Source organism: Danio rerio, chromosome 6 (assembly GCF_052040795.2).
Source record: "Danio rerio strain M-AB ecotype USA chromosome 6, GRCz13ab, whole genome shotgun sequence".
In the NCBI taxonomy this organism is placed as follows: domain Eukaryota; kingdom Metazoa; phylum Chordata; class Actinopteri; order Cypriniformes; family Danionidae; genus Danio; species Danio rerio.
Window position 1 is genome coordinate 38,973,828 of NC_141026.1, and position 27,319 is coordinate 39,001,146.

Genomic DNA, 27,319 nt, shown 5'->3' on the forward strand with positions numbered 1-27,319 from the left:
CCATACCCAATTCACCTATACCACATTTTTGGACCGAAGCACCTGGAGGAAACCCACGCCAACACAGGAAGAACAAGCATACTCCACACAGAAATGCCAACTGACCCAGCTGAGGCTCAAACCAGCGACCTTCTTGCTGTGAGGCCCACATTCAGATTTCTCCTTAACAATATAATTTCATTTTTTTTAATTTTCATTGCTTACACTAAATAGTGAAATTATATTAGCAGCCAATGACACTAATTATATTAGTACACCACTGTTCAGTCAATTAAATAGCGCTAATGTTGTTTTGAAGTCATACTTGCATGTGATTTCAGCCAGAATATTCAAAGTACTGTGGTAAAGAATAGTTTACCGAGTCCGAATGTGTGAATATAAAACCAACTTTACCTCACTACCCAATGGGTATTCTGCTTTCTGTTAGACACACAATGTTCACCAAAAAACAAATAAAAAAATGACAACTGCGCTAACACACCAAAAAAAGCATAACATAGTCATTCTAATAAAATAACAGGTCATTTTCAAACAGGAACCCGAAAAATATATCTAAAATTTATTCTTGGTGGTTTCGTATTAGCAGCAGTCCAATGGCTAATATTTAAAACAATCTAATGCATTTTAACGGTTTGAATTGTGATATGACTAAGGTTATTATGTGCTATTAATGTAGACATTTTATTAGAAGAAGTGATTCCTGTGGTGATATGAGAGTCAGTGTTTGGGTGTTGTCATTCAGTGTAACAGTGTAGCCTGTCAGTGTCATTTACGCCACGATACAGAACAACACTAACGTTAATCTGCACAGTCACCCTTTTAAAAAGAGATTAGTGCGTATGTGTAAATATATAAATATCACAAAATAAAGTATCCATTTTATATGTATATGACCAATCAATTACACAATTCCCAGTCTACTGTTCCTGCGTTAAATTCAGTAGCTGCAAACAAGCTGCTGTAACGTTACTTACCAGGTAACTACACTTCCGGCTCGCAACATCCTGCTATTATTAACTAATGGCAAATATAGATGAGTTTAGGATCTCTTTGCAGTATAAAATTCAATTCATCTTTCCAAATGGGACACATATGTTAGCTGCGTGGCTAACAAGGGCATCACAAGCAGGCGATCGCTAGTGTCAAGTGCTGCTGGGAGAGGAGAAAGTAGTTCCTGGTCCACAACGTGGCGTCACAGTGTCAAAATAACAGTCAGTAAAACAAAAGTCACGCCAGTCTGGATTGCATGTAAAGGTAACGTTTGCATTTTTGCGGAATAAAATATTTAATAAAAATATATTTTAAAATTAATGCTCGTCCAATTGGTCCAATTGCCTGCGAGTTTAATCATGTTAATTTCTACCCACTTGAAAAAAATTGCTATAAGATATAATAGTGTCGATGAACAATACTGGCTATAGTAAAGCGATAGTAACTCTTTGTTAATGAGCAGAATACTGTAGTATTAACGAGAGTGAGCTGATAAAATGTAATAAATACTGTAATATACTTTAGTTTTTACTTCATTGTTATGTACTATATCATGTCTACCCTAATATAGATTATTAGGCCATTTGTTTATATTACTATAGTTGTTGTTTTACCAGAGCAACTATAGAAACCCTTTAAGTGCTTTACTATGGTATGGTTAAAAAACACTACAGTATTTAGCCTACTATAAAGTACTATAGTATTTTTTTCCGCATGGGTGCTTGTGATTGCAGTACAAATACATTCCACTAGAAGGCAAAATCCAACAGTGAACCAGTGACTAATCAAAAGATGAAAACTACCCAGGTAGCAAAGAATTCTGGCCCAGATTCAGCCTACAGCTAGCACAGCAGGCATTCATCCGGCTCTGGCATACAGCATGTGGGCCAAACATGGCCCAGGTTGGACAGAGGTGGCAGGGGCGTAACTATACGTCCCCCTCACTTTTAGAGACAGACAATTAAGAAACAGGTGCTTAAGAATGTAAGCTTTTGGATTTCATACAGCCACCCCCCCCCCCCCCCCCATCTTGACCCACGTTTAAAACACATTTAAATTATAGTAAAGAAATATTTTGATGCATGAAGTCATTTCCATCTTCCTGTTTGCATTTTTAAAGCCTTCGTTTTAATCCAGGAAACAATCAATATTTATTCATCTGTTGTTTCCTGTATGTTGCAAAATAACTTAATTTTATTTACGTAAAACATTTTTTATTAACCAAATTATTATTTTACAAATGATATTATTATTAACCATTACTAAACAAATACCATTATTAACACACCGAAAGTGCAATGCTTCGTGGGTTTATCAATTTCATTGCAGTCGTGAAACACCAAATATGGCTTCCAGACAATGGCCAAACATGGGCCAGATGGTCGAGTTTAGAACAATGGTTTATTAACTTTGCGTAGACTAGATATGGTTGATATTTGGCCCTTATATGGACGCCAGACTTGTTCCAGTCATATACCATAATTCACTGCGGCATGTGGGCCAAGCAAAAGCTGAGTGTGTGGGCCAGCCGAGCTGGGCCAAAGAAATTTTGCTATATGGGTAATATTTATCTCAATATGTTGTTCCATTGAAATGCAAGCAGGTTTTCTAAAATGTTATGTTTCAGTGTATTCATTTTTCTTTCCTATCCCATAATTGGAAAAAAAACAGACAATGACAGTCAATGGCTACAGTATCCAGCTATCTTCAAAATGTATTGTGTGTGTGTGTGTTCAATACAAGAAATCAACTCAAACATGCATGAAACAAGTGGAAGATGGGTGAAAATGACAGAATTTTGCAGTTTTGGGTGAGCTATCCCTGTAAGATAAGATTGAATGTGTTATTTTTTTCTTTTTCTGAAGCCACCTGTCAGCTGAACAAAGACTGCACTGGGTCATTATCTTCCTCTTTGAGTGTCTTCAGTTGGCAAGGTCAGTTTTTATTAAGCTCTTTGTTCTGGCTCCTGGACTGTGAAAAGTGTACAGACAAGATGTTCAGACTGGCTGCATGTACTGATGACGTGTAACCTCGATGAGTGATGATATTCATAAATTACTGCCTGTTGAGTGTGAAGTATTTTTCTTTAGTCTATGTGTCTGAATAGGATTAGTAAGTCTTTCATTTATGCTGCTTTCATTCATTCTCCTTCGGCTTAGTCTCTGATTTATAAGGGGTTGCCACAGTGGAATGAACCGATATTTAAGCTACGCGGTCAAATTAAAAATATTAGAATTTTAAAAAAATTATTTACTTGATTTTACTATCAAACATTTTAACATGTTGTTTTTATTGTATATTGTAATTTATTTGTTATTTCTGTAAAACATTCATGTGTTTGTGCTTTTATATTTCCTTAAATCCTTTTAATCCTTTTTATTTTTTAATTGCATTGATTTTGGTTAAACAATCAGGTTTACCCTATATGGAAACATTAAGAGACTACTTAATGGTTCTCATTGGATCTCTTCTATGGATTTATGATAATTTTTATAGTAATTTTTGTTAAATATTCAGTATAATATTTGAATATTTTCAGTATAATATACTGAAAATAAAATAGCTTTAATTTTGAGCACTTTTGCATTAAGTTAAAAAAAAAAAAATATATATATATATATATATATATATATGTATATGTTTGTATGTATGTATGTATATATGTATATATATATATATATATATATATATATATATATATATATATATATATATATATATATATATATATATATATATATATATATATCCACTTTATTTTGTATTTATTTTTTAACATAATTATTTATTACTTAAACATTCAGGTTTTATAGTAAATAATTTTTACACATTCACCGTTTAACTATGCATTTTACTATATTTATTATATTATATTATATTATATTATATTATATTATATTATATTATATTATATTATATTATATTATATTATATTATATTATATTATGTTATATTATATTATATTATATTATATTATATTATATTATATTATATTATATTATATTATATTATATTATATTATATTTCCCAGAGGTGGGTTGCGGCTGGAAGAGCATCCGCTGCGTAAAAACTTGCTGGATAAGTTGGCAATTCATTCCACTGTGGCGACCCCGGATTAATAAAGGGACTAAGCCGACAAGAAAATGAGTGAATAAATATTATATTATATTATATTATATTATATTATATTATATTATATTATATTATATTATATTATATTATATTATATTATATTATATTATATTATATTATATTATATTATATTATATTATATTACATGCTCCTCACAGACATGCTGATAGAAATGACAAATTAGATTTCACGTTGACAATGCGATTATAGAAGTAGTGTGCATGTTTAGTGGTTAAAAAAAGACTGCTCTACTGTATCTAGGCTCTCTGCTTGACACATGATGTAAAATGTGTATTGAATGCACACTGCCATAGCAGGTTTAGATCAACCATAGCTCTCAGCTAGAACACGAGACATGATCAATTTGTGTTTGTGCTAGTAACGCAGTTATGAGACAGGACCAAGGCTGCACTCTGCATACATTCAACCTAAAAAAGCAGTATTTTACTCATCTTTCATTAAATCTAGGTTAAGGCCAGTCTGATGATCATGCTGGAATGAAAATGCATTAATATTATAACATGATCACAGTAGTTATCCTCATAAGACACTCCTACTTTCTCTTTAGTAAACTGTGTCAGGAGGTTTTCTGAGGCCTGATAAACCGTCTCAGGCCAAGTCAAACTCAACCTGCAGCTAAATAAGGTTGTCGAGTGTTTAATCCTGATCTATAGTGACGAGGCAGAACAAATATTGCACTGCTTTACAAAGAGAATAATCCTGCAAATGTAAGACTATTGAAATGAACGCAATATGCAAAGTTTTGAACGCTGGAAAGCCTGTGTTAAAGGTAAGACTGTTTAGAGTTTTGTGTCTAGAGTTTTGAACAATGACATCAGAGTTCTGAAACTTGACATAAGGATTGTTTTTTTTTGTTTGATTTTTTTTGTCACCGAATTTTTTTATTGTATTTTAAACTTTTATACCCCACACAACATGAAAATCACAATACAAAATCAACATTCAGGAAAATAATGTAAACAAATTATAATAAAAATTATAGCAAAACAAAAAATTCTAACAAATATAAAATATAATATACAGTTTTTCTTGTTTGCTTTGACCTGGTTAAAGAAACTAGGTTCCTCTTAATTTTCATTATCATTATCCCAGCAGAGCAGAAGATGGGTCTTGCTAATGTGTAAACCCTTTCTCATTGGATTGACACATTTACAGAAACCATCTATTCCTAACCATTAGAAACTACCAAGATCAGTATGAATTCACTGAAGCACCGGTTTGACACTCCTTCACACAAATCTTCAATTAGCAATCAGTCTGCAAATATTAAAAACTTTGGAAGGTCTGTGTTCTGTGCCAGTATGGATGGAAGAGGTCAATAGTGGCTATATGTCTTATACTCCAAATTAGTGGTGCAAAGTAACTAATTACAAATACTAAAGTTACTGTAATTGAGTAGTTTTTCTCAGAAATTGTAATTTACTGAGTAGTTTAATAAATGTGTACTTTTACTTTTCCTTGAGTACATTTTTAGTGCTGTATTTGTACTTTTACTCTCACTACTTTCCTTCAACCTGCAGTTACTTTGTTTTTTCTTGTTTATGGGAATTAGAAAAATCTGTCCTGTAATTCCTGTCCAATCGAATCACACATAGAAGGTAAATTGCATCATTATAAACTACTTCAAGACATGTGCACTTTAAATTGCAGCAAACTGTTTGGAAGCATTAAAAGTGTCCAACAAGATGTTCAAAATCTTTACACACATTGACCCAGAGACTGTTTAGATCAGGGATGCCCAAACACAGTCCTGGAGGGCCGATGTCCTGCAGATTTTAGCTCCAACTTGCCTTAACACACCTGCACGGATATTTCTAGAAAGTCTAGTATGAGATTGATTAGCTAGCCCATGTGCCTCTAATTGGGATTGGAACTAAACTTTGCAGGACACCGGCCCTCTAGGACCAAGTATGGGCACCCCTGGATTAGATGCATGTCACTGATGAGAAGATGGTGGATATTTACTGAATGATGACCGAAATAGCCTTAAACAGGCACAAGACGTAACCATGCCGTCAGATTGAAATTGGAAATGAAAATTGGGTTTACATCAGAACTTAACGTCAGCCCGATGTCAGTGTCCAACGTCCAACCTAAAACCAACCGAATATCAACGTCTAATGATGTTACAGCTTGACGTTGTGTTGATGCTACCACTATGACATCTATCAGACGTTGAATTTTGGTTGCCATAACTGATGAATAAATGTCAGTATTTGATGTCAATAGGATGTTGGTTTAAGATGTTGGCTCGACATTGGATTTTGGTCACTTTCTAACAACCTAAAATTAACCAAATATCAACATCATTTGATGTCATTATTGGACATCAAAATAATGTTGTCGTTAGACACTGGCTAGACATTAAATTTTGGTCACCTGACATCACAACCTAAATCTAACCTAATATTAACAGCTTATGACATTGTGTGCCTGCTGGGCAATAACTAAATGCACTACAGAATGTTACGTTTACACACACACATCCACAAATTACATGTAAATGCATCAGCATTTAACAGCATAATAGTCACTACTCACTACTCATGAGTACTTTTAAAAGGGCTACTTTTTATCCCTGCTTTGAGTAATATTTGCAACAGGTACTTTTACTCTACTCACACTACGTTTTTAGGCAAGTAATGGTACTTTTACTTAAGAATGCTTTTTTAGTACTCTTTCCACCACTGCTCCCAATAGATTTGACTGTGTGTTGGTTTACATGTGTTTTCTCTAATATTTACAGTATTTTATTATTTCTCACTTTTTTTCATTTTTTTTTTTTTGTGTTTGTTTTTACAGTATTTCAGTTTTCAGCCACAGTTTGAAAAAATGTCATGAATTCAAAATAAATTTAATCAATGCATTTCTTATTCTGGATTCAGTTCTTTGCAAAAAGGCAAATTTGACAGATAGAACGACCACAAATGGCATTGGGATACAATGACAAGCAATGGTGCAGTGATTAACTCTGAGTTCTGTATTTTGTTGTCCATTGTGTAATCATCAATTAAAAGAGCTCATATACTTGTTTGCAAGTTGTGTTGTTTGAAGGTGAAACTAGCTTTTGTAGCGCATTTTAAATGTTTTGACACAGTATGTGCATTTTGCAAGCAAAATTTGTCATTTTGACCATGAGTGCTGCTGTTTAGGCCTGTGTGTTAACTGTTTTGAAAATGTGGAGTTTCAGTTGATGGCTACATCAAAGCAATCAAGAAAAACTGTAATACAATACAATACAACAGACAGTCAAATTGACAACCCTTCAATTTTCCTTTTATGTGCTCTCCAAATATTGCAAAAAGCTACCCTTTTCTGATAAAAAGTATGGGTGGAGTCCGAAAGTCTTGCCAAATGTTCATATGATGCAGTAGATGTCATCAGCTCAATCCTGACAGAAGGATTGCAAATATATGTAATAATTTAAAAGAGAAATCCACATTTTTATGCAGTTGTTATGAAGATCTTTGTGTGTGTGTGTGTGTGTGTGTGTGTGTGTGTGTGTGTGTGTGTGTGTGTGTGTGTGTGTGTGCGTGCGTGCGTGTGTGTGTGTGTGTGTGTGTGTGTGTGTGTGTGTGTGTGTGTGTGTGCGTGCGTGTGCGTGCGTGTGTGTGTGTGTGTGTGTGTGTGTGTGTCTGTGTGTGTGTCCTCCTCCTTAGCAATTGCTTATACTGCACGTGCGACCGCAACCAGGATTGGCTCTAATTTTAGAAGTGCTCTGTCTTTTTGCACCAGAAGTTCATTATTCAGAGCTCTATTTAAAAAACAAGAGCAAATATTTTCCTGGATTTTTCTGGGATATGGGGATAGGGCTACTTTAAAGTAGGTAAACACCTGCAATAGTTCCACATATTAAAGCCATGACATGGTCCAATAAAACAGTTATTGCTCTACCTAAAGGAAAGTTTTTATGGAAACTGTTTTTTATTTTTTATTTTTACATTTTTATTGAGCATTTATCCAAATTTACCAACAACAAAATATTTTCCAAAACAGCAGTGATGATTTAATAACAACATCAGTGCTTTTCCAAATAATATTTCACCAAAATTGTTTATCTACAAAGTGTAAAGAGCATTTAAATGATCTAAACTTGTTGTTTTAGGGTTGCAAAAATCATCTGTTAATATAGATGCAGCTTCTGGAAACAAAATGTCTGCAGCAGCCTAGACGTTTATTTCTATGTTATCAAATAAAAATAATTTGAATTCCCCTTACTAATGTGCAAAAGATGTAGCCTTATTTACAGTAGTTTCCTGTAATCATCCTACTTGCATTATTTTCACAATTAAATTAGAATATTATATAGTACTTATTATTTATTAATATTTATAGTCCTAAATCTAATGGAAGTAGCTCCATAAAGTTACAGCTGTTAAAAAATGGGATATTGTAATAGAAAGAAAACATTTTCTACTCAAAAGATTTGTTTCTTCATGAAAGCAGCTATTTTTGAAGAGTGGAACAGGAACAAAAACGGGTCTAGAATCCAAGTGCAATTTTAATTGATGTATAGTGCAGAGAAAGTGACAAAAATACAAAAATCCAAAGTACAAAATAACAAAATAGCAAACAAACAAACAAAACAAGAAACTAAGACAGATTAAACACAAACTAGACTTTAACAAGATACAAGAGCGAGATCAGGAACAACATACCAGAGATGACAACGACCAACTGACAAACAGAGGATGAATAACTGAATATATAGTCCAGGTAATCAACGGAGAACGGAGAAAGCTGTGGTTGTAAATCAGTGTAGATGACAGACCGGGTGTGTGCGTGAAAGAATGTATGGAAATGTAGTTCTAAAGCCACTGTAGTTTGCTGGGGTTTGCTGGCGAAATACAGTGACATCTGGTGGACAAACACAGTCATGACATTACCCCCTCTCTAAAGAGCGGCTACAGGAACAAGGGGAGGGATGGGAGGGTCAGACCAGGATAGGTTCGTGGGTCAGGTGCCCCGGCAGGAAGCCAGGGTGTAGCCGGGGAATCCGTCCCAAGTAGTGGGAAGGACCACCAGGGAGGGGCGGGAGGTATGACCCATGGATGATACCGTAGGAGACACAAGGCAGGGGGTTTTAGGAGAGCCAGCTGGAGAGGCAGCTGGACTGGAGCCGGCGGGACTGGAGGCAGCTGGACTGGAGCCGGCCGGACTGGAGGTAGCTGGACTGGAGCCAGCAGGACTGGGGCCGGCAGGGCAAGACGTCTGGGAGGTGCCAGTAGGGCAGGACGTTTGGGTGGCGTTGGTAAGGCCAAGAGCTGGGCTGGAACCGGCAGGACCAGGAACCTGGGTGGCACCGGCAGGGCGAGGAGCCTGGGTGGCACCGGCAGGGCGAGGAGCCTGGGTGGTGCCAGCAGGGCGAGGAGCCTAGGTGGCACCGGCAGGGCGAGGAGCCTGGGTGGCGCCGGCAGGGCGAGGAGCCTGGGTGCCTTCTTTCTTTCTTTTTTTCTTTCTTTCTTTCATCACGAACGCTATTTTCCTCTAGCCATCTGTTTACAGGTTGTCAGAATCCAAAATGAGAGATATATGAATTACACATTTATTCAGCACCACACAAAGAGGCATGAGATTTTTTTTACGGCTGCATGTCTACCTAAACATTTTCAGCTGTGAGTGTTTTTGCAGCACATTGTTTTTTTCAGTCAGGTGCTATGATACAGAGTATCACCACTGTAACATTACAGGTTAAAAGTTTTTAACAAACAGTTGCTGACAGTTGCATGGTATTGTCCCGCCTCTCCTCCACTGTGATTGGATGGCTAGCTCAAAAGTGACACTGATTAGCTCTCAGCAGTGACCACAAAACACCTACTCAGCGACTCGCTACACTTGCAAGTGCTCAAAAAAACAATGCTTTTATTGACAACAACAGAAAACAAACACTCAACCTGAGAAAAAAAAACAATTTGGCAGACACACAGCCTAATTGTAGCTTTATTTATCATTTAAATTGTAAAATTTGTTATGTATGTTTATAATGAGGCAACAAACACACGTACAATGCTGAGTATGAGTGTGTATTCATTTATTCATTCATTTTCCTTCAGCTCAGTCCCTTTATTCATCAAGGGTCTCCACAGAGGAATGAACCGCCAACTATTTCAGCATATGTTTTACACAGGGGATGCCTTTCCAGCTGCAACCCAATACTGGAAAACATCTATACACACTCATGCAAACACACACTACCGCCTATTTAGCTTATTCAATTCACCTATAGCACATGTCTTTGGACTTTGGGGGAGGCCGGAGCCCCTGGAAGAAACCCACGCCAACATGGGGAGAACATGCAAACTCCACACAGAAATGCCTACTGACCCAGCCGGGACTCTAACCAGTGACCTTGTCGCCTTATGAGTGTTTAATGCACGGTAAATATTCACGACCATTCCAGATGTGATCGATATGGAGATTCTGATTCTATAGGGGTAATTTATTCATTTCTTTTCGGCTTAGTCCCTTTATTAATCAGGGGTTGCCACAGCGGAATGAACCACCAACTTATCCAGCATATGTTTTACCCAGTGGATTATGCCCTTAGCCCTTATTGCTGCAACCCATCACTGGGAAACAACCATACACACTCAGTTACACACATTCAATATGGGCAATTTAGCCTACCCAATTCACCTAGAGCGGTTGTCTTTGGACTTGTTGGGGAAACCAGTGCACCTGGAGGAAACCCACACCAACATAGGTAGAGCATGCAAACTCCACACAGAAATGCCGACTGACCCAGCCGGGGCCAGCAACCTTCTTGCTGTAAGGCTACTGTGCTAACCACTGAGCCATGTTGCCCTATGAGTGTTTAATGCACGTTCAATATTCATGATCATTCCAGATGTGGTCAATGTGGAGATTCTGAATCTATAGGGGCTATTTCTCTATTTATTAAGGAGCATATAAAATTATTAAGATTTTTTTACTTACCTCAGCCACATACATAAAATGTAGATATCAGAGAACAAGAACATATTGAATAAATTATAGGGTACCTTCAAATTAAATCTGAAATTTTGACCCATGCGATATATATTTGGTTATTGCCAAAAATATACCTATATACATAACACAGATTTTGTGGTCCAGAGTCAAATATATAGATGCGCATTCTGCAAATGTGTTTCCTTCATGACTAATGCAGGTAATATTTCTCTGTGAAACACACAGAATGCAACAAATAAATGGGCGTACACTGTTGTGACCCAGAAACAACAACACCACCACCCTTCCAATTAGGTGCAAGGATCAAACAGACATGACCACAGGTGACGTTTATCATCAGAGTCTCTGGTTCTCATACTGTACGCTCTGCTGCCCCAGAGTGCAGCGGGGGCAACAACTGGAGCAGGACAGTAGACAAGGCTTGGGGGTGGTTGTTGTGTGCCCCAGATTGCTTCCTCCAGAAGGGGAGGGGGTTTATCATATTCTAAAATGGGGTCAGCTGAAAGTACACGGACTACTGAACATGCAGCTGCAATGTTTAAAATGGAAGGCAAATTTGGCTGAATCTTGTGCTTTTTGCTAATATATGATGGAGCTTCTCTTTAGGGAGACTCAATGTGTTATTATTCACCCATTTGAGACTCTGTAATGTATTAAAAGTATACATTTTGTAAAATGAACATGTATTATTTACTAAGCCTTTAAACCTGATTTTTGTACCCAGTTTGAGTAAAAATAATGCACCTTATAATGCACTTTATGATATCATGATTAGTAATTAAAAATGTTTTGCTATATCTATTCGTTGCTATTCATTGATAAAGTATAATGCATTATACTCATGACAAATAAACAATTTGAGATGCAATAAGACACTTTTAATTCATTTAAACAAAACAAAAAACATACAATATTATGTCTACATAGTGCATTATAAGATGCTTTATAAGATAAAGAAGATTTAAATTTAGTTGCCATAGATAGATTTTTTTAATTGCACAAACAATAAATAAAATACCCAATGACACTTTACTTGAAGCCTTTATATAATCTTTATAAAATATATATTATTTATTTATTTTTTAATTTAATAATTTATTTTTATTTTATTTTTTATTTATTTAATCTACTTTTCATGCTATCTAATGCACCTAATATTGCATTGAATGACACTGGATAATCTTAACCACAAGGAATCTGCAATGCATATTCCTCTTTTTATTACAGTAATTTATTCAAAGATATGAAAAATTATGAATAGGAGTTTCATGCACAGTATTCAAGACTTTCCATTTAAAAGCTTTGAAAAAAAATACAAATACAAATATTAAGGAACATTACCTTAAAGCCTTCATATATGAAGCATTATAAAATAATATTATAATATTTTAATGTATAAACCACACCATTTATCATGAAATAAGATCACACAATAAATAATCATAACCAAATATATAACACATTATTATCAGAGTTGGGGGTTAAGTAACACAAGTTACATAATAATATTACTTTTCTAAGTAACGAGTAAAGTACTGTTATGCATTACTTTTAAAAAGTAATAATATTTGAGTTACTTTTTAGTTTAATTAATTAGCTTTTTAAAAAATTCTGAATTAAAATTAAAGTAGTCATAATAAATCACGCAGTCATTAAGAGAATGTGTTCATTATTTTGAACGCATCGAACAAAAAGAAAAGGGAATTGTCTCAATAGACAGTGATTTTATGTTGAATTGTACTTAAGACAAACAATATGAAAGTAGCAAACACATTGCTTTAAACTTTCAATAATCTATTTATACAACATGTATAGCTCTGGGGTTGGGAAGTTCTCAAAAAACATCCTAAATAAAATATACCTTTTTGATGTGTGTTTTTTTTTTTTTTTTTTTTTTAAGGTAAATGAAGCTGTAGGTAAGTGTGTTGGTAATTACAGAACTCCTCTATTAAGAAAGAAAAGAAAACAAGCTCTGAAAGAGATCAAGCCTCTGCCCGGTAATACAAAGTAACGCAAAAGTAACTCAAAAGTAACCTAATGTGTGACTTACTTTAAAAAGGAACTAAGTAATGCAACTAGTTGCTTTTTGGGGAGTAACTCAATATTGTAATGCATTACCTTCAAGTAACTTTTACCAACACTATTTTACTTTTATTTTTTTTTTTAAAGCAAATAATACAACTCATTTCAAATGTGACACATTATTATTATTATTATTATTATTATTATTATTATTATTATTATTATTATTATTATCATTATTATCATTATAATATTATTTATGCTGTTTCATTAACATCCATAACAATGTTTCAATGACTCCAAAACAACCAATCTCTCTACCCCAATAGTTACACTAAAAAAGCACGTGTCACATACACAATCAGAACAAAGTCTAGCCACTAAACTCGATGGATGCCAATCTACATCGACAAGCCAGTCTTACTTTACTCATTATCAGACAGCACTAAAACATAAATACATGATCACACTGACTCTCCCACACACACTGGTCTGTCCTGCTGCGGTCCATAATTATTGGCAGGTTTGATGTGCTCAGTGAGTGGAAACTATGGGAGAATTGGTGTGTGTGTGTTTGTGTGCATGTGTGACAAACTCCCACCCTCCACCCTCAGGCCCATCACTTTGTAATGGAAAGATTAAAAGCAGAGCAGCAACCCAAAAAACCATCCTCTCTCTCTCTCTCTCTCTCTCTCTCTATCTCTATATCTCACCAGCTCACCCTCTCCCTCTCATTTACCCCTCTACCGCCCTTATACTACATTACATTTCCCTCCCTCTCTCATGTTAAGGGGATTCACTTATTTAGAGTCTTGGACAAAGGCTGTGTGTACATATTTTTGGGTCGGCTTAAACCCACACAAACTGGGAGAAATCTAATTATAAATCTATCGGTGAGCCAAGCCGAGCTCATCGTGGAGTCTAGACCTTCAATGAAAGAGGTTCTGTGAAGCTCCAGGACAACAAACGTCAACATCAGGTCCGTCTGAGCCGGTTGGATCATCAGCCTTTTTTTCCAGGACACAGGAGCCTCATAGAGTGCTCCACACTACACGTCTCAAGCTGTCTCTTCGGCTGCTTCCAGCAATTATTATGGACAATGAGGACGATGATGATGGCAACTTTACCAAGTGGATGAGCAGTTATTGGGGCCACGGGGTTGGGGAGGACCACGCCAAAGAGAGGAAGAGGAGCTTCAGGAGGCCGTCCCGCAAGAAAGCTGACCGCCGTGCATCACTGCCTTGCATGGTAAGCTTGTGATGTCAGTAATTAAATATAATTTGAAATGAACCAAAACCCAGAGATTGAACGCATATGTGGTATAAAATGTTTCAATTCAAATAGTTTTAACTTTTAATTCTGATTAGTCAACTCATTGTGAAATGAGGCAACAGTTAGCATAATAAACTATATTGTATGATGGAAATGTTGTATATTTTATGATTGCTTTGTCTTAAAGAAAGTACACAAACAAACATTTTTTGCTGAACAAAAAAGAAAATACTTTAAAGAAAGCTGTTCTTACCATTGACATCGTAGTATGACAAATAAATATTATGGAAGTCAATGGTTACAGGTTTTCAGCTTTCTTCAAAATATTTTCTTTTGTGTTCAACAGAAACCTAAACATGTTTGGAACAAGCCAAGGGATAGTAAAGGATGAAAATGTATTTTTTTTTTTTTTTGTGAACTTATAATACTTAATAATCAATAATTTACAAAACTATTGAAGGTGGTTGCTGCTTTAAGTCATTTCCTGTGACTTACAGTACATTATTAAAATTATTTAAAACATCAAGACAATTCTCAAACAAAAATGGAGCCAAAACATGTAAAGTATTATCAAAACATGATGTCATATTGACATTTCTCGTTTAATATTTACAGTGAATGTGCAAGCTATTCTGCTATATCTGTGGTGAGAAATGTATTAGCCACTTTAATATCAAAGTACATCAAACAGTAAATTTTCATGTACTACAAACCAGTCTGTTTAGATACAACAACACATTAAAGTAATATGAATATCTATATATTCAGTAGGTAGGTAGCGCTGTCGCCTCACAGCAAGAAGGTCGCTGGTTCGAACCTCGCCTCAGTTGGCGTTTCTGTGTAGAGTTTGCATGTTCCTCCAGGTGCTCTGGTTTCCCCCACTGTCCAAAGACATGTGGTAAAGGTGAATTGGGTAGACAAAATTTTCTGTAGTGTATAAGTGTTTGTGTGTGTGTGTGTGTGTGTGTGTGTGTGTGTGTGTGTGTGTGTGTGTGTGTGTGTGTGTGTGTGTGTGTGTGTGTGTGTGTGTGTGTGTGTGGATGTTTCCCAGAGATGGGTTGCGGCTGGAAGGGCATCCGCTGCTTAAAAATGTGCTGAATAAGTTGGTGGTTAATTCCGCTGTGGCGACCCCGGATTAATAAAGAGACTAAGCCGATAAGAAAATGAATGAATGAATATATATATATATATATATATATATATATATATATATAATGTCGAAATTTGTACAACTAAAATAATTAAAAACAAAACAAAAATAATTTTGTCTCTAATAGTAAATGATCACAAATTTCAAATATTGTATAACAGCAAATTTATAATTAAAATATACATTATTTTATGTTATTATTTGCAATTCATTTTCGCATTTTAAAAAAGGATATACAGTTGAAGCCAGAATTATTAGCCCCCCTGTTTATTGTTTTCCTCAATGTCTTTTTAACAGAGAGAAGATTATTACAACACATTTCTAAACACAATAATTTTAGTAACTCAAACTAATTTATTTTATCTGTGCCATGGTGACAGTACATAATATTTTACTATACACTGCTCCTTGCTCTGTTAAACATTATTTGGGAAATATTTAAAAAAGACAAAATAATTCAAAGGCGGGCTAATAATTCTGACTTCAACTGTATATTAAGGAGCGGCGGCTCAGTGTTTAGCACTGTTGCCTAACAGCAAGAAGGTCGCTGGTTTTAAAGCACATTGTTCAGTCATTTCCTAAAAATTTTACCTACCAAGATTTTGGCTGTTTTTTTTAATGGAGGGCCATTCAGATTTTATTTTAATACCTGCTGAAGATTGACTGCCTGTATTGAAGTATAAACTCATATTAGAAACAGCAATCAAAGAAGATGCATACCACTTTGCAACTTCACAGTTTATATTATTGCAGAGCTGACAGTGTGTGTTCAGTCGTTGCAAACACCTTTGGTGCAATTTGATGCTCAAATCACTGTCAAAAATGTAAGTTTTGGCAAATTTGTATTGGTATATAAGCTAGACTGTAAATATGAGTGTTCGCTTACATCTTTGCAACATATTGGCTAATTGAATTTGCCTGAATGCCAAGTTTCGTGTGAATCGAACAAATTTAGATTTTAATTTTAGGTTAAAAAAAATAAAAAAAAACATGAGAAAAATGAAAGTTTATGCTTCATTTAGATACTGTCTTAATTCCCACATCATATTTAAGAATAAAATGTGGTATCCTATTGAGAACGTCACAGCACAGCAAGGATTTCCAATCAAATAGATTGTAATGTCATTGTTTATAAACAACAAATTATGTCTCCAATTGTGGTTTAGTAAATATTTTTAAAAAGTCACTACTTATAACTTTAGTTCTCTATTATTCAACTTTTTCTAGAGCCACAGCTGCCATTTTATAAAATAAATAAGCTACTGATTTCATAATGCGTAAGAGGAATGTTGACATGAGCATTCCTTTCTTATCACTCACTACAACCCAAATCCTCATACTTTAAAGCATCTAGGAGCAAGTCCACTCATGGTCTATTTTTGTATGTTTATACTGTAGCTTATAATATGATTTGCTGTGTTTGACATGCAGACTCAGTTGATCTTGTAAACAAAGCAGCAACACTGTGCATAATGGCTTTCGGAAGAGCAACTCTTTGGAAACAGGAAAGTGTGCTCTGATTAGAGGTGGTGACCCAGCAGAGATTCATTCTCTTCCTCACATATGGCAGCATCACATGCTCTTTCTCACGCCTCACAGAGCACAGGTCAACTAACTTTAATTGTGCTGTATAAATAAAATGCCTTGTACTTGCTTACATAATAAGAATTGTTTATCATGAAAAAAAGCAATGAATGAATCTTACTGATGATTTTAAATAAAAACAAACAAATCTGTTATGTGTTATGATAAATTCATGTCAACCAGAGCTACCAGAGTAACTTTTTGTCCATTTGCATGCAAGCTTTAAATAAAAAAGTTTCATGATAAAGGTACAGTATTAGACAAAATGGAAATGACTTGTTTGCTTTACTTCACTTTGTGATCAGCGGTTTCGTTTTATACCTTTCTCTGATTCCAGTTATCAGTTAAATTTTATCATCTGTTACCAAACCAAGAGTGTATAGCTTCTCATTTTGTGGCAATTGATTAGATTAACCTGTTCATCCAATCTGCACGCAACTTTATAGCTATATTAACCTTATTAAACTTCTCTACAACTGCTACAGCCTTAGTTTTGGCAATCAAATCAGTGCAAACAGGTTGTTATTTCAAAAGTCACCCACTGAGGGGATTTTACACTATTTTAAATGCATAAAATCTGAAAATGAAATAGAACGTTAATTATTTAAACATTATTATGAATCGGCGGCTCAGTGGTTAGCACTGTCACCTCACAGCAAGATTGTTGCTGGCTTGAGTACCAGTTTGACCAGGTGGCATTTCTTTGTGGAGTTTGCATGTTCTCCCCATTTTGGCGTGGGTTTCCTCCGGGTGCTCTAGTCGCCCCCACAGTCCAAAGACTTGCGCTATAGGTAAATTGGATGAACTAAATTAAACATAGTGTATGAGTGTGTGCGAATGCAGAGTATATGAATGTTTCCCAGTTCTGGGTTGTGGCTGGAAGGGCATCCGCTGTTTAAGACATATCGTCAACAAAGAATTATAAGGTTCTGTCTGACATTTTTGTCAAAATTGAGTTATTGACATATTTTTATTAAGTAACAACTTATTTACATCGTAGGGTGTTTTTTATAAGTTGTTTTCATTTGAAGACTTTTTTATTTAAAAAACAAATGTTACACACATACTGTTTGCTATGTAATGCAAAAACTTTGAAGCTCAATATCTCAAAATCATTCAGATTACAGATAGAACCCTAATTCCAAGGTGACGATATGCTGGAAAAGTTAGGGGTTCATTCTGTTGTGGTGACCTCTGATAAATCAGAGACTAAGTCGAAAGAAAATAAATGAATTATAAATCATTTAGCTCCAGAGTCTTGAAATTAATTGTGGTACATATAGGATATGCATTAAAATAAAATATATATTTTTTTATCTTTGTGTAGCTGTAATTCAAACATTTGCAGTGTGTCCTGTATTTTAAAAATCTAATAAAAACAGATTGCATGTAATACAGCCCAAGAGACAAAAGTGAATGATAGTATTGCCCTCAAGATTACTCTGTAAAGCCCCTTTGATTAGCTTGACTTTAAGTGAAACACTTGTACAAGTCATTATGGGCTGCTCAAGAAAAATAATTGATTAGACTCTTTCTTGGCTGAGCTTACAGACTATTTTCACAAAACATGTGACATTGTGGAGATGTTCAGATCATGTCTGTAGCATCCGGCAGTTCGGGCAGTCTATGGGATATGCAAAACAGGTTCAGAATCTGAATTGTCTGATGATCAGGGGCCACTTTTGGATCTCTTCTAGACTTGCAAAACTTTTGGGCATCTTTTGGAAAACATTTTGTGTCTGAATGTCTGATAATTAGGGATTTTTTTTATTGACTGCCCTTGGATACTTACAGGACTTTCAAAACAGCTTTAGAATGTCTCTTGCACATGCAATACAGGTTTCGTGTCTGAACATCTAATGATTAGAGCACTTTCTGGACATGCAAAAGTTTGCTGAATATGTGTGCAGGCTGCATAAAAACCCTTAAGTAATTTAACTTAAGGGTATAGGAGAAAATATCCTGAGGCAAGGGATTTCATTACTTCCTAACTGTCACACTTACTTAAAACTCTTTCCTAAGCTTTTAACTGTAGTTTCTGGCTATATACGACAACTGTCCCCACAGTTGCTACAATTAAGTCTCACCATAAACCTCTGAATGTGCAGTAAAACTAGGATAACTCAAACTGCACCTCATACGGTCGCTCACCATGCAGAATGACTGCTAGGTTCATGTCTGAAGTTGGCTTTAACAAGTGCTGCTATCCTTCGGTCACCACAATAATATACCCCGTACAGAGTGGGGGCGGTCGCAGAGATGATGCATGCCAAGATTGTACACTTTCATTCTGGCTCCTCAGTTGATGTCTTTTAAAAGGATGTAAGGCGTTTATTTGATGTGCTTTGGACTAGTTTTGCTTGGTGGTTTTTGTCTGTTTAACTGTACTATAATTAAACGAAAAATGATTATCAAAGTGTCTTATATAACCATTTATATTAAGCTTTACAACAATAACTTCATATAATCACTACTCATTTAATACATTTCTTTAGCATTTAAAGATTCAGATTCAATATTGCTGACTGCTCATCTCTTCTTTTTATGTCATGGTCTTTCTTTCTTTCTCCCTTACTTTCTTTCTGTACTAAACAGTCTCAGCTAGAAGCCATGCAGGCGAATCATCTCCATGTTAACACCATGGCCCCTGTGCCTGTCCATCTAAAGAGCCGTGAGGACAAAGAGGTGCACTCTCACCCTCGCGCCCGCCGTGTGTCTTCAGATGAAAGCAGCCGAAACAAAGTGGGACCTGAATGTCACATCACCACCATCCCTGAGCTCTCTGAGTGCTTAGAGAGGAGGCTGCGTTTCCACAACCACAAGGTGACATCAATTATCAAACCCATGGTCTGAAAGTAAATGATCCAAGAGTTTTCCTCAAAACTAAATACGCTTTGAGTTGCTATTTCCCACCCAGATTATCTCTCATATATGTATAGAAATGGTTTAGTTTATCTAATTTTAGGCATGTCCTGGGTTACAATATAATACAGACCAAGATATCAAATCAAACAACTAGATATGATTTTACAAGACACAACATTAAAAATAACTCAATCCTTAAGCTGTTGTTTCATGTCAAATTATAGTTCTTGCATAGTGACCAATGCAGTTTAACACTAGATATCAGAAACACATGTCCTTTTAATTCCTGTTGCTGTCTTGGCTCTATTACACATTTTATAAGCCCTTCATCTTGACTGGTAAAAATTACATAATATTTGACTCCTTTTAGACATTTAATAAGCTTGTGATGTTCACTTTGACTAAATAAAAATCACCACAGTCATCACAAAATATACACTACCTGACAAAAGTCTTGTTGCCTATCCAAGTTTTAGGAACAACAAATAATAGCTTGACTTGTAGTTGATCATTTGGTATCAGAAGTGATTTATATGAAAGCCAAATGCCTCTAGATTACGCTTATTTTCCAAAATAAAATGTGTTCAGGCCTTGATTTTTAAAGATTTAATTAAGATAGTGAGGTCTGACTTTACTTAGACAACTGTTTTGTCACTTAACCAAAATAATGCACAGTACAAAATATAAATTCATGGTGCAGTGGATAAAGCATTAATTTTGTGTATGACTCCCATGAGCTTGGAGGACTGCATCCATACATCTCTGCAATGACTCAAATAACTCATTAATAAAGTCATCTGGAATTGCAAAGAAAACGTTCTTGTAGGACTCCCAGAGTTCATCAAATTTCTTTGGATTCATCTTCAATGCCTCCTCCTGCATCTTACCCCATGCTCAATAATGTTTTGCCTGGTTACTGGGCTGGCCAATCCTGGATCACCTTGACCTTCTTTGCTTTCAGGAACTTTGATGTGGAGGCTAAAGTATGAGAAGGAACGCTATCTTGCTGAAGAATTTGACCTCTCCTGTGGTTTGTAATGTAACTGGCAGCACAATTAACTTGATACCTCAGAATGTTACCCCAAACCATGATTTTTCCTTCAGCAAACTGATTTCTGTGAGAATCTTAAGTCCATGGGGGTTCCAATAGTATTTGTGATGATTGGGATGCAGTTCAACAGATGAATCATTGGAAAAATCTACCTTCTGCCACTTTTCCAATAGATCAACTAGACATCAAGTTATTATTTGTTGTCACAATTATTATTTGCTTACAACTGGGATCGATGACAAGACTTTTGTCAGGTAGAGTACATCATAAAACCTTTGTGTGAATACTAACTAAACCAGAACTAAATGCAGCATTTTCTTTTTGGTCGAGAACAAAAGACGTAGGCTACCCCAAGAGAACTTGTTCTGATATTTTACCACCAAAAATGAATACAAATTCAGCATTTTTTACATTGCTTTTCTTCATTCACTCGTGTAAACCTATAATTTCAGCTGTCGCAATAACAGGATGTCCTCATTTTGTTTGCTTTAAAACATTCTCTGCCAGACACTTGAAGAACGCCCGCATAATGTTTACTGCTGGTCAATCGAGGACGTTCCCCATTTCATCCAATTTATAAAGTTCTCTGTTGGTCACTCAGAGGACATCCACATCATTTTTGCTGCTGGTCACTTGAGGTCGTCCTCATTTCTTCTGCTTTATAACGTACTCCAATGGCCACTCAAAGGACAAACCCCATCTTGTCTACTTCATAATGTTCTTCACCGGTCACCTGGAGGTTGTCTGCATTACATTTACTGCCAGTCACTCGGACTCCACTTGGATCTCATAGGAAAGACGTCTCTCAATTATGAGAGTTAATACTACAATGATCATTTACTTTTACACAGATCCTGTTTTTTTTTCCACTTTATTCATCAAAGCATGATAATAAGCAACAAGAATAAATAAATGAATATCAATGCAGGTTTCAGCTCAAAATGGGGATATTGTAATGATTTCTGGAGGAAGACTGGAATAGTGGTTATGGAAAATTAATCCGTTCAATAATAGGAATTAATTAAAATTTTAAAATATTCATTAATTTGTTTTCTTTTCGGCTTAGTCCCTTTATTAAAAAGGGGTCGCCACAACGGAATGAACTGCCAACTTAATTTAGCATATATTTTACGCAGCAGATGCCCTTTCAGCTGCAACCCAACACTGGGAAACACCCATACACTCTCACATTCACACACATATGGTACGTCCAATTTAGCTTATTCAATTCACCTATTGCGCCTGTCTTTGGACTGTGAGGGAAACTGGAGTTACCAGAGGAAACCCACGTGAACACAGGGAGAGCATGCAAACTCCTAACAGAAATGCCAACTGATCAAGCCTGGGCTCGAACCAGGGCTGCTGTAAGGCGATTGTGCTACCCACTGCGCCACCATGACACCCATTTTAAAAATATAAACATAACAACAAACATATTACAAATTCTCAAACCTGGCAATGAATACTACACTGAAAAAACAATATTTCTACAAAACTGTAGCAAACATTTTATATAGGTTGAATTTAAACCAGTGTTTCTCAACCACGTTCCTGGAGGACCACCAGGTCTGCACATTTTCCTTATCTTTTTAACCAAACACACCTGATTCAGATTATCAGCACAGCAGAGGCTGAGAGACCTGTAATGGGTGTGACAGACAAAGAAGACATCCAAAACATGCAGTGTTGGTGATCCTCCAGGAACATGGTTGAGAAAGACTGATTTAAACAAACAAATTAAATTTAACTTGATGTTCTATTTAATTTTTTGTTTAAATTTAGCTTAAATAAATTGTTTACAATCATTCACCTTAAAAAAAAAATTTATCTAAGGAATTATCTTTGAATATTTTTTACGTCCACAGTGTAATATACTATGCTGTGGTATACACTGTAAAAATGCTTTTAATTGACTGTATTACTGTTGCACTGTAAATTAATAATAGTTTATTTATACTACTCTAAAAATTTTGCCAGTAATACTGTAAAAATTGCCAGTAATATTGCAAAACTTACAAGCACACTGTAAATTAATACTATACTTTAAAACTATAGCACAATTGTAACTGTTAATTTAAAGTGCACTTGTATATTTTACAGTATTTCTGGCAACCAGAAGTGCCAGTTCTGTAAATTATACAGCAATTTTTTTACAGTGCACTGTAGACAAAATGCATGAATATCCTTATACTAATGGATGATTTTGGCTTGTGTATTTGTAGGCAGATGCAGATAGCATATGTCTCATTTGCCATGAAGGACTACGGAAAGAAAGGGGGAGTTTCCAAGAGCTTTACTGTGGCCATCATTTTCATAAAGAGGTAATCACTTCCTATAATAGTTGCCTGCCATCAGCATCAAACCAACCTATCAACACTTGTTGTGCAGTACAGCACTTGATCATTACCTTGCATGTGTTCCCTCCTTCAAACTGAACCCTCAATAGTGCATTTCACACCTCATATTAAACAAAGCTTTATGCATGACACCAAAAACACAAGGATGTTTTTGATATTCATAATTTTCCCCCTTCTGGAATGCATGGAGTTCATCTGTTTACTTGCTTTTCTTGTGATACTAAACCTGCTGTCGCTAATTATGGACTGGGAAGACAAAATGGCCCGAGCATGGCACACGGCCACGTAGTGGGAGTTCTGCACCGGCGTGTGAACGAGGAAAGGAGATACCATTCTGTCCAGGACAAGAGGAGTATCGGTTGCCCCGTCGCCAACTCTCTTTACGTCGACAACGTTAATTATTTTCAGTGTAACAGTGTACCAATAATCGTTTAGATTTTGTGTTTACCTACACACCATATTTGTTTTAAAGTCCTCAACAGGATCTCTAATTTGCAGGGATTCTTTGTTTTCCTCTCTTTTATTCATTAATTAATCGTTTAATTGTTCAGTAAGTCATTTATAATTAATTTTTATATGTATATTACAATAAAAAAGTGATAAGTTTTAGTACTGTCTGCCATTCTTCTGTGTTTAAGTATCCTGAATTTGCAGGTCATATGTCAGGAGTTGCAATTGAGAGGCTATAGCTTTTTAAATGCACATGCTGGAAATTAGCTTGTGGCTAATCACGCTACTGTAATGGAAATCAATACAGGGGCACAAATCTGACACTCATAAGGTCAACAGATCTGTTTTTGAACGTGGAGTTGTCATGCAAGCGTATTCATGTTGTACACTGCATAGTGACATTTAGAGCATTGACAGTGAAATCGACATTGTTTCCTTTAGCATTTATGCTTTTAAAAAAACTCGTATTTTTTATTCATTAACCATTATTCAAGCATTTAAGCAAAATGTAGATTAAAAGAGTTTTATATATCCGTATATATAACACAAACGTCAATTCAGACTGAAAGTATATATTTTGTTTAGCGTGTCGCTCTTTATCAGCAATGTTTCAACATTTTGTAGCATGTGCAAATGTATGTTACAATTATTTTCAATTTTCTGTATTACAGCTAGACTCTTAATGACCTTCCATCGTTTGGCTTCCCTCTCTTTCAGTGCATTGAAAAATGGTTTTGGCAGAGACAGTCATGTCCCAGCTGTCGAGTTCATGTGACCATGCCTGCGCCCATCTACTGGTCCTCTGCTCGCATTCATTTTCCCTGACAATGTCTATATTTTTCACCGCATGATCAGTTCTATGTCTGCTTGCTGCATGTGACTCTGTGCACTGATTTAGTGTTTATATGTAAATAAAAACAAAATAAGACCATAATCTCTGGGTGAAGACAAGGGCTTAAAACTTTAGCTAGCTGTCTAGCTTTCCTGCATGGTTATACAGCCTGTTGCTTGCATATGCTGCATGAGATTAGACCATTTAGAATATGCATGTTCTTATTAATCTCAAGAGAATTTGTACTTTGTCCTTTACCCTCCTTTTATGATTTACCCCCTCTTTTTTTCTCTATGGCGTTGTGAGTTCGACTAGGCTGAAAAAGGCACATCTGACGCCAACCCCACCCCTCACAGTAACATCACTAGCTCCATTGAGTGCTTTGTGTCTGAGATTGCATGTCTGATATTGCAAGTCTCAGCTTACAGCAAGTCCGCAGTCAAATACTCTTGGAAAAATAATGCATGCTAAGTGTCTAACCTCATGAGTCTTTTTGTTTCGTCATCTCTCTCCACTCTGTATTCCACATTTTGCACATCTGCATTACCTGTTAATGTACAAATGCCAAATTCCAGAAAAAAATGTCCAGGGTGTTATAATAATCTAAAGTGTAAATGATTGTTTCAGAGTTATATATGTTGTTTGTACCAAATTCATTCATGTAATTAAATATTTAGAGGTTAAGAAATTCCTACATTGTTGTATTTCTTTTTATTATAGAGCTGTTCTTTTCATACGCTGGAAGAATATATTTTAATTTTCTGTATTTTTCTATTCACAAGTGTTTTCCCTTTATTTACAGATGTGAAATGCATTATGAGACATTGATCTCTGCTCTGCTGACTTTTGATGTTGAAAATTCAACTCTACAGTTTAACAAAGTGACGTTTGTTGACATGTTAGTAGTTTGAAACAATAAAATGTATAAGAAATCTTATAGAGAAATAAGTCTGCAAAATAACAGAAAATGTACTGCTACAAGGAATTTATACTATAATATTTAACACCAACCCAGACAATATATCACTTTTAACTATCGAAATGTTAAGAAAACTTAACATTAAGTCACTTTTTTTTACTTTTCAAGGTTAAAAGTTGTTGGAAGGAAGATAAAGGTCCCATCACACAATTAAAAAGCAAAAATAAATAAGGAAAAATAAAATTAACATAGATCACAAATAATTAAAACTGCTAAATTACGGAATTTTTTTCACAGTGTACATGTCACTACTTTGTTTAAAAATATTTATTTATTTTTTTGAGTGCATAAGTAGTTAAGTGATATGAGTGCCATTAAATGTAAACTTTAGGTGTGAAATAAATAATATTGGCAGCTTTATTGATTATGTTAAAAGTGTAGTCTGATTACAAATTTACATAAAAACATTTAGTAATGCAGTCTATTAAATTAATATTAAATATCCTTATACACTAAAAACGCAGGGTTTCACACAATTTATTCATGTTGTCCCAACACAAATCAATTAAGTTAGCTTAACACTTTTAACAAATTTATGTGGATTGAACATAAAAAATAAATTGTCCCAATGAAGTATCCAGAATTGTGTTGTTTCAGCTCATTTTAATTAAGTAGTTTGAACAAGTAAAAAAAAAAAAGTTTTTTTTGAGTGGTGTAGAATCTGACGATTGCTAATGTATTAACTCATGCTACATTAATTTGAGTAAAATTAATACTGTTCTATATTGATCTAAAAATATGAATAGGAAGAAAATACAATTCATTCGTTGCCATCATCAGTAACACAAAGTGTAATAAATGTTACAGTATGCAAGTTTGTTTTAGGTTAAAGTTCAGTTGACAAAAATTATAAGATTTATCCCTTTGCTACCATGTTTTAACAAGTTACTAGAATGTTTAACATTTTTCTCGTATCCTTAACCAAACACACCTGATTTAGATCACCAGCTCATTAGCATAGACTGAAAGACCTGTAATGGGCATGACAGACAAAGGAGACATCCAAAACTTGCAGTGTTGGTGGTTGTCCAGGAACGTGGTTGAGAAACACTGTTTTACATGATAGCTATCATGATATAACACATGGGTGACATGTAGGTAAATGTTTTAATATGTTGATAACATTGGCATTTGTGTATAGTGATGCATACTGTAACTGGCATGATTGACAGATTGCTGACATTTGTGAGCAAGCTGTTAAGATTTTAACAAAATGCTAACATTTTTGAACACCTTGGTGTCTCAAAAAAAATCCCAGACACTGCCAAAATCCTTTTGGTTTAAAATATTCTCCAAATTTCTAGAATCAGGAACTAGATATGAAAATGTTCCATACAAAATAGCCTAATAAAAACTTTGTGTGATTATGATGATTCTGTCTAGAGTATAGCCTACTAGAAGTTTTTTTTTCTTTAGTTTCCAGGCCCTCTCCTGACCGTGCTTTAATGCACGTACAAAATCCTGCCCTCATATCCCGCCCTACAATTATAAAAGACACAACAACTTTAGAGAAAAGCCACCAAAATCCTGCGAATGCTACTGTGATCAAAACAAACGATACAACAACTTTAGAGGAAAACCACCAAATCTCTGTGAATACTTCTGTGCTTCTATGAATAAAACAATACAAGTAACGTTACCATAGACAATCTTTTTCAAATAC

General features: G+C 35.3%; 2 protein-coding genes across 23 annotated transcripts in view; one reads left to right on the forward strand and one right to left on the reverse strand.

Moving 5' to 3' along the window:
- Positions 1-1,148, reverse strand: part of opa1 (OPA1 mitochondrial dynamin like GTPase) — a 74,990-nt gene extending 73,842 nt beyond the window's left edge. For 17 of the 18 annotated variants that reach the window (XM_087255515.1, XM_087255514.1, XM_087255508.1 and 14 more), the window contains exon 1: positions 975-1,148. In XM_087255515.1, the coding sequence (XP_087111641.1) occupies positions 975-1,003 (29 nt within the window). In that variant the 5' untranslated portion in view covers positions 1,004-1,148. 18 annotated transcript variants of the gene reach the window in all.
- lnp1 (leukemia NUP98 fusion partner 1) lies at positions 56-25,368 on the forward strand. Of its 5 annotated transcripts, none has more exons than XM_087257608.1 (5): positions 56-138; positions 2,856-2,924; positions 19,718-19,945; positions 23,261-23,359; positions 24,563-25,368. In XM_087257608.1, the coding sequence occupies exons 3-5, from the start codon at positions 19,733-19,735 to the stop codon at positions 24,668-24,670; spliced, it is 420 nt and encodes a 139-aa protein (XP_087113734.1). In that variant the 5' UTR covers positions 56-138; positions 2,856-2,924; positions 19,718-19,732; the 3' UTR covers positions 24,671-25,368. The 5 variants fall into 5 exon arrangements, with proteins under 5 accessions (XP_087113734.1, XP_087113732.1, XP_087113733.1 ...); XM_087257606.1 differs by lacking the exon at positions 56-138 and adding an exon at positions 1,139-1,254 and having other exon boundaries at positions 23,650-25,368; XM_087257607.1 differs by lacking the exon at positions 56-138 and adding an exon at positions 1,192-1,254.
- Positions 25,369-27,319: the final 1,951 nt, after the last annotated feature.

Coding starts and splice junctions, on each gene's coding strand:
- lnp1 (XM_087257604.1), top strand. CDS start 14,209: ATGGACAATGAGGACGATGATGATGGCAACTTTACCAAGTGGATGAGC. Junction 19,946..23,260: donor TGCGTTTCCACAACCACAAG/GTGACATCAATT, acceptor GTGTATTTGTAG/GCAGATGCAGATAGCATATG. Junction 23,360..23,649: donor GCCATCATTTTCATAAAGAG/GTAATCACTTCC, acceptor TGGACTGGGAAG/ACAAAATGGCCCGAGCATGG.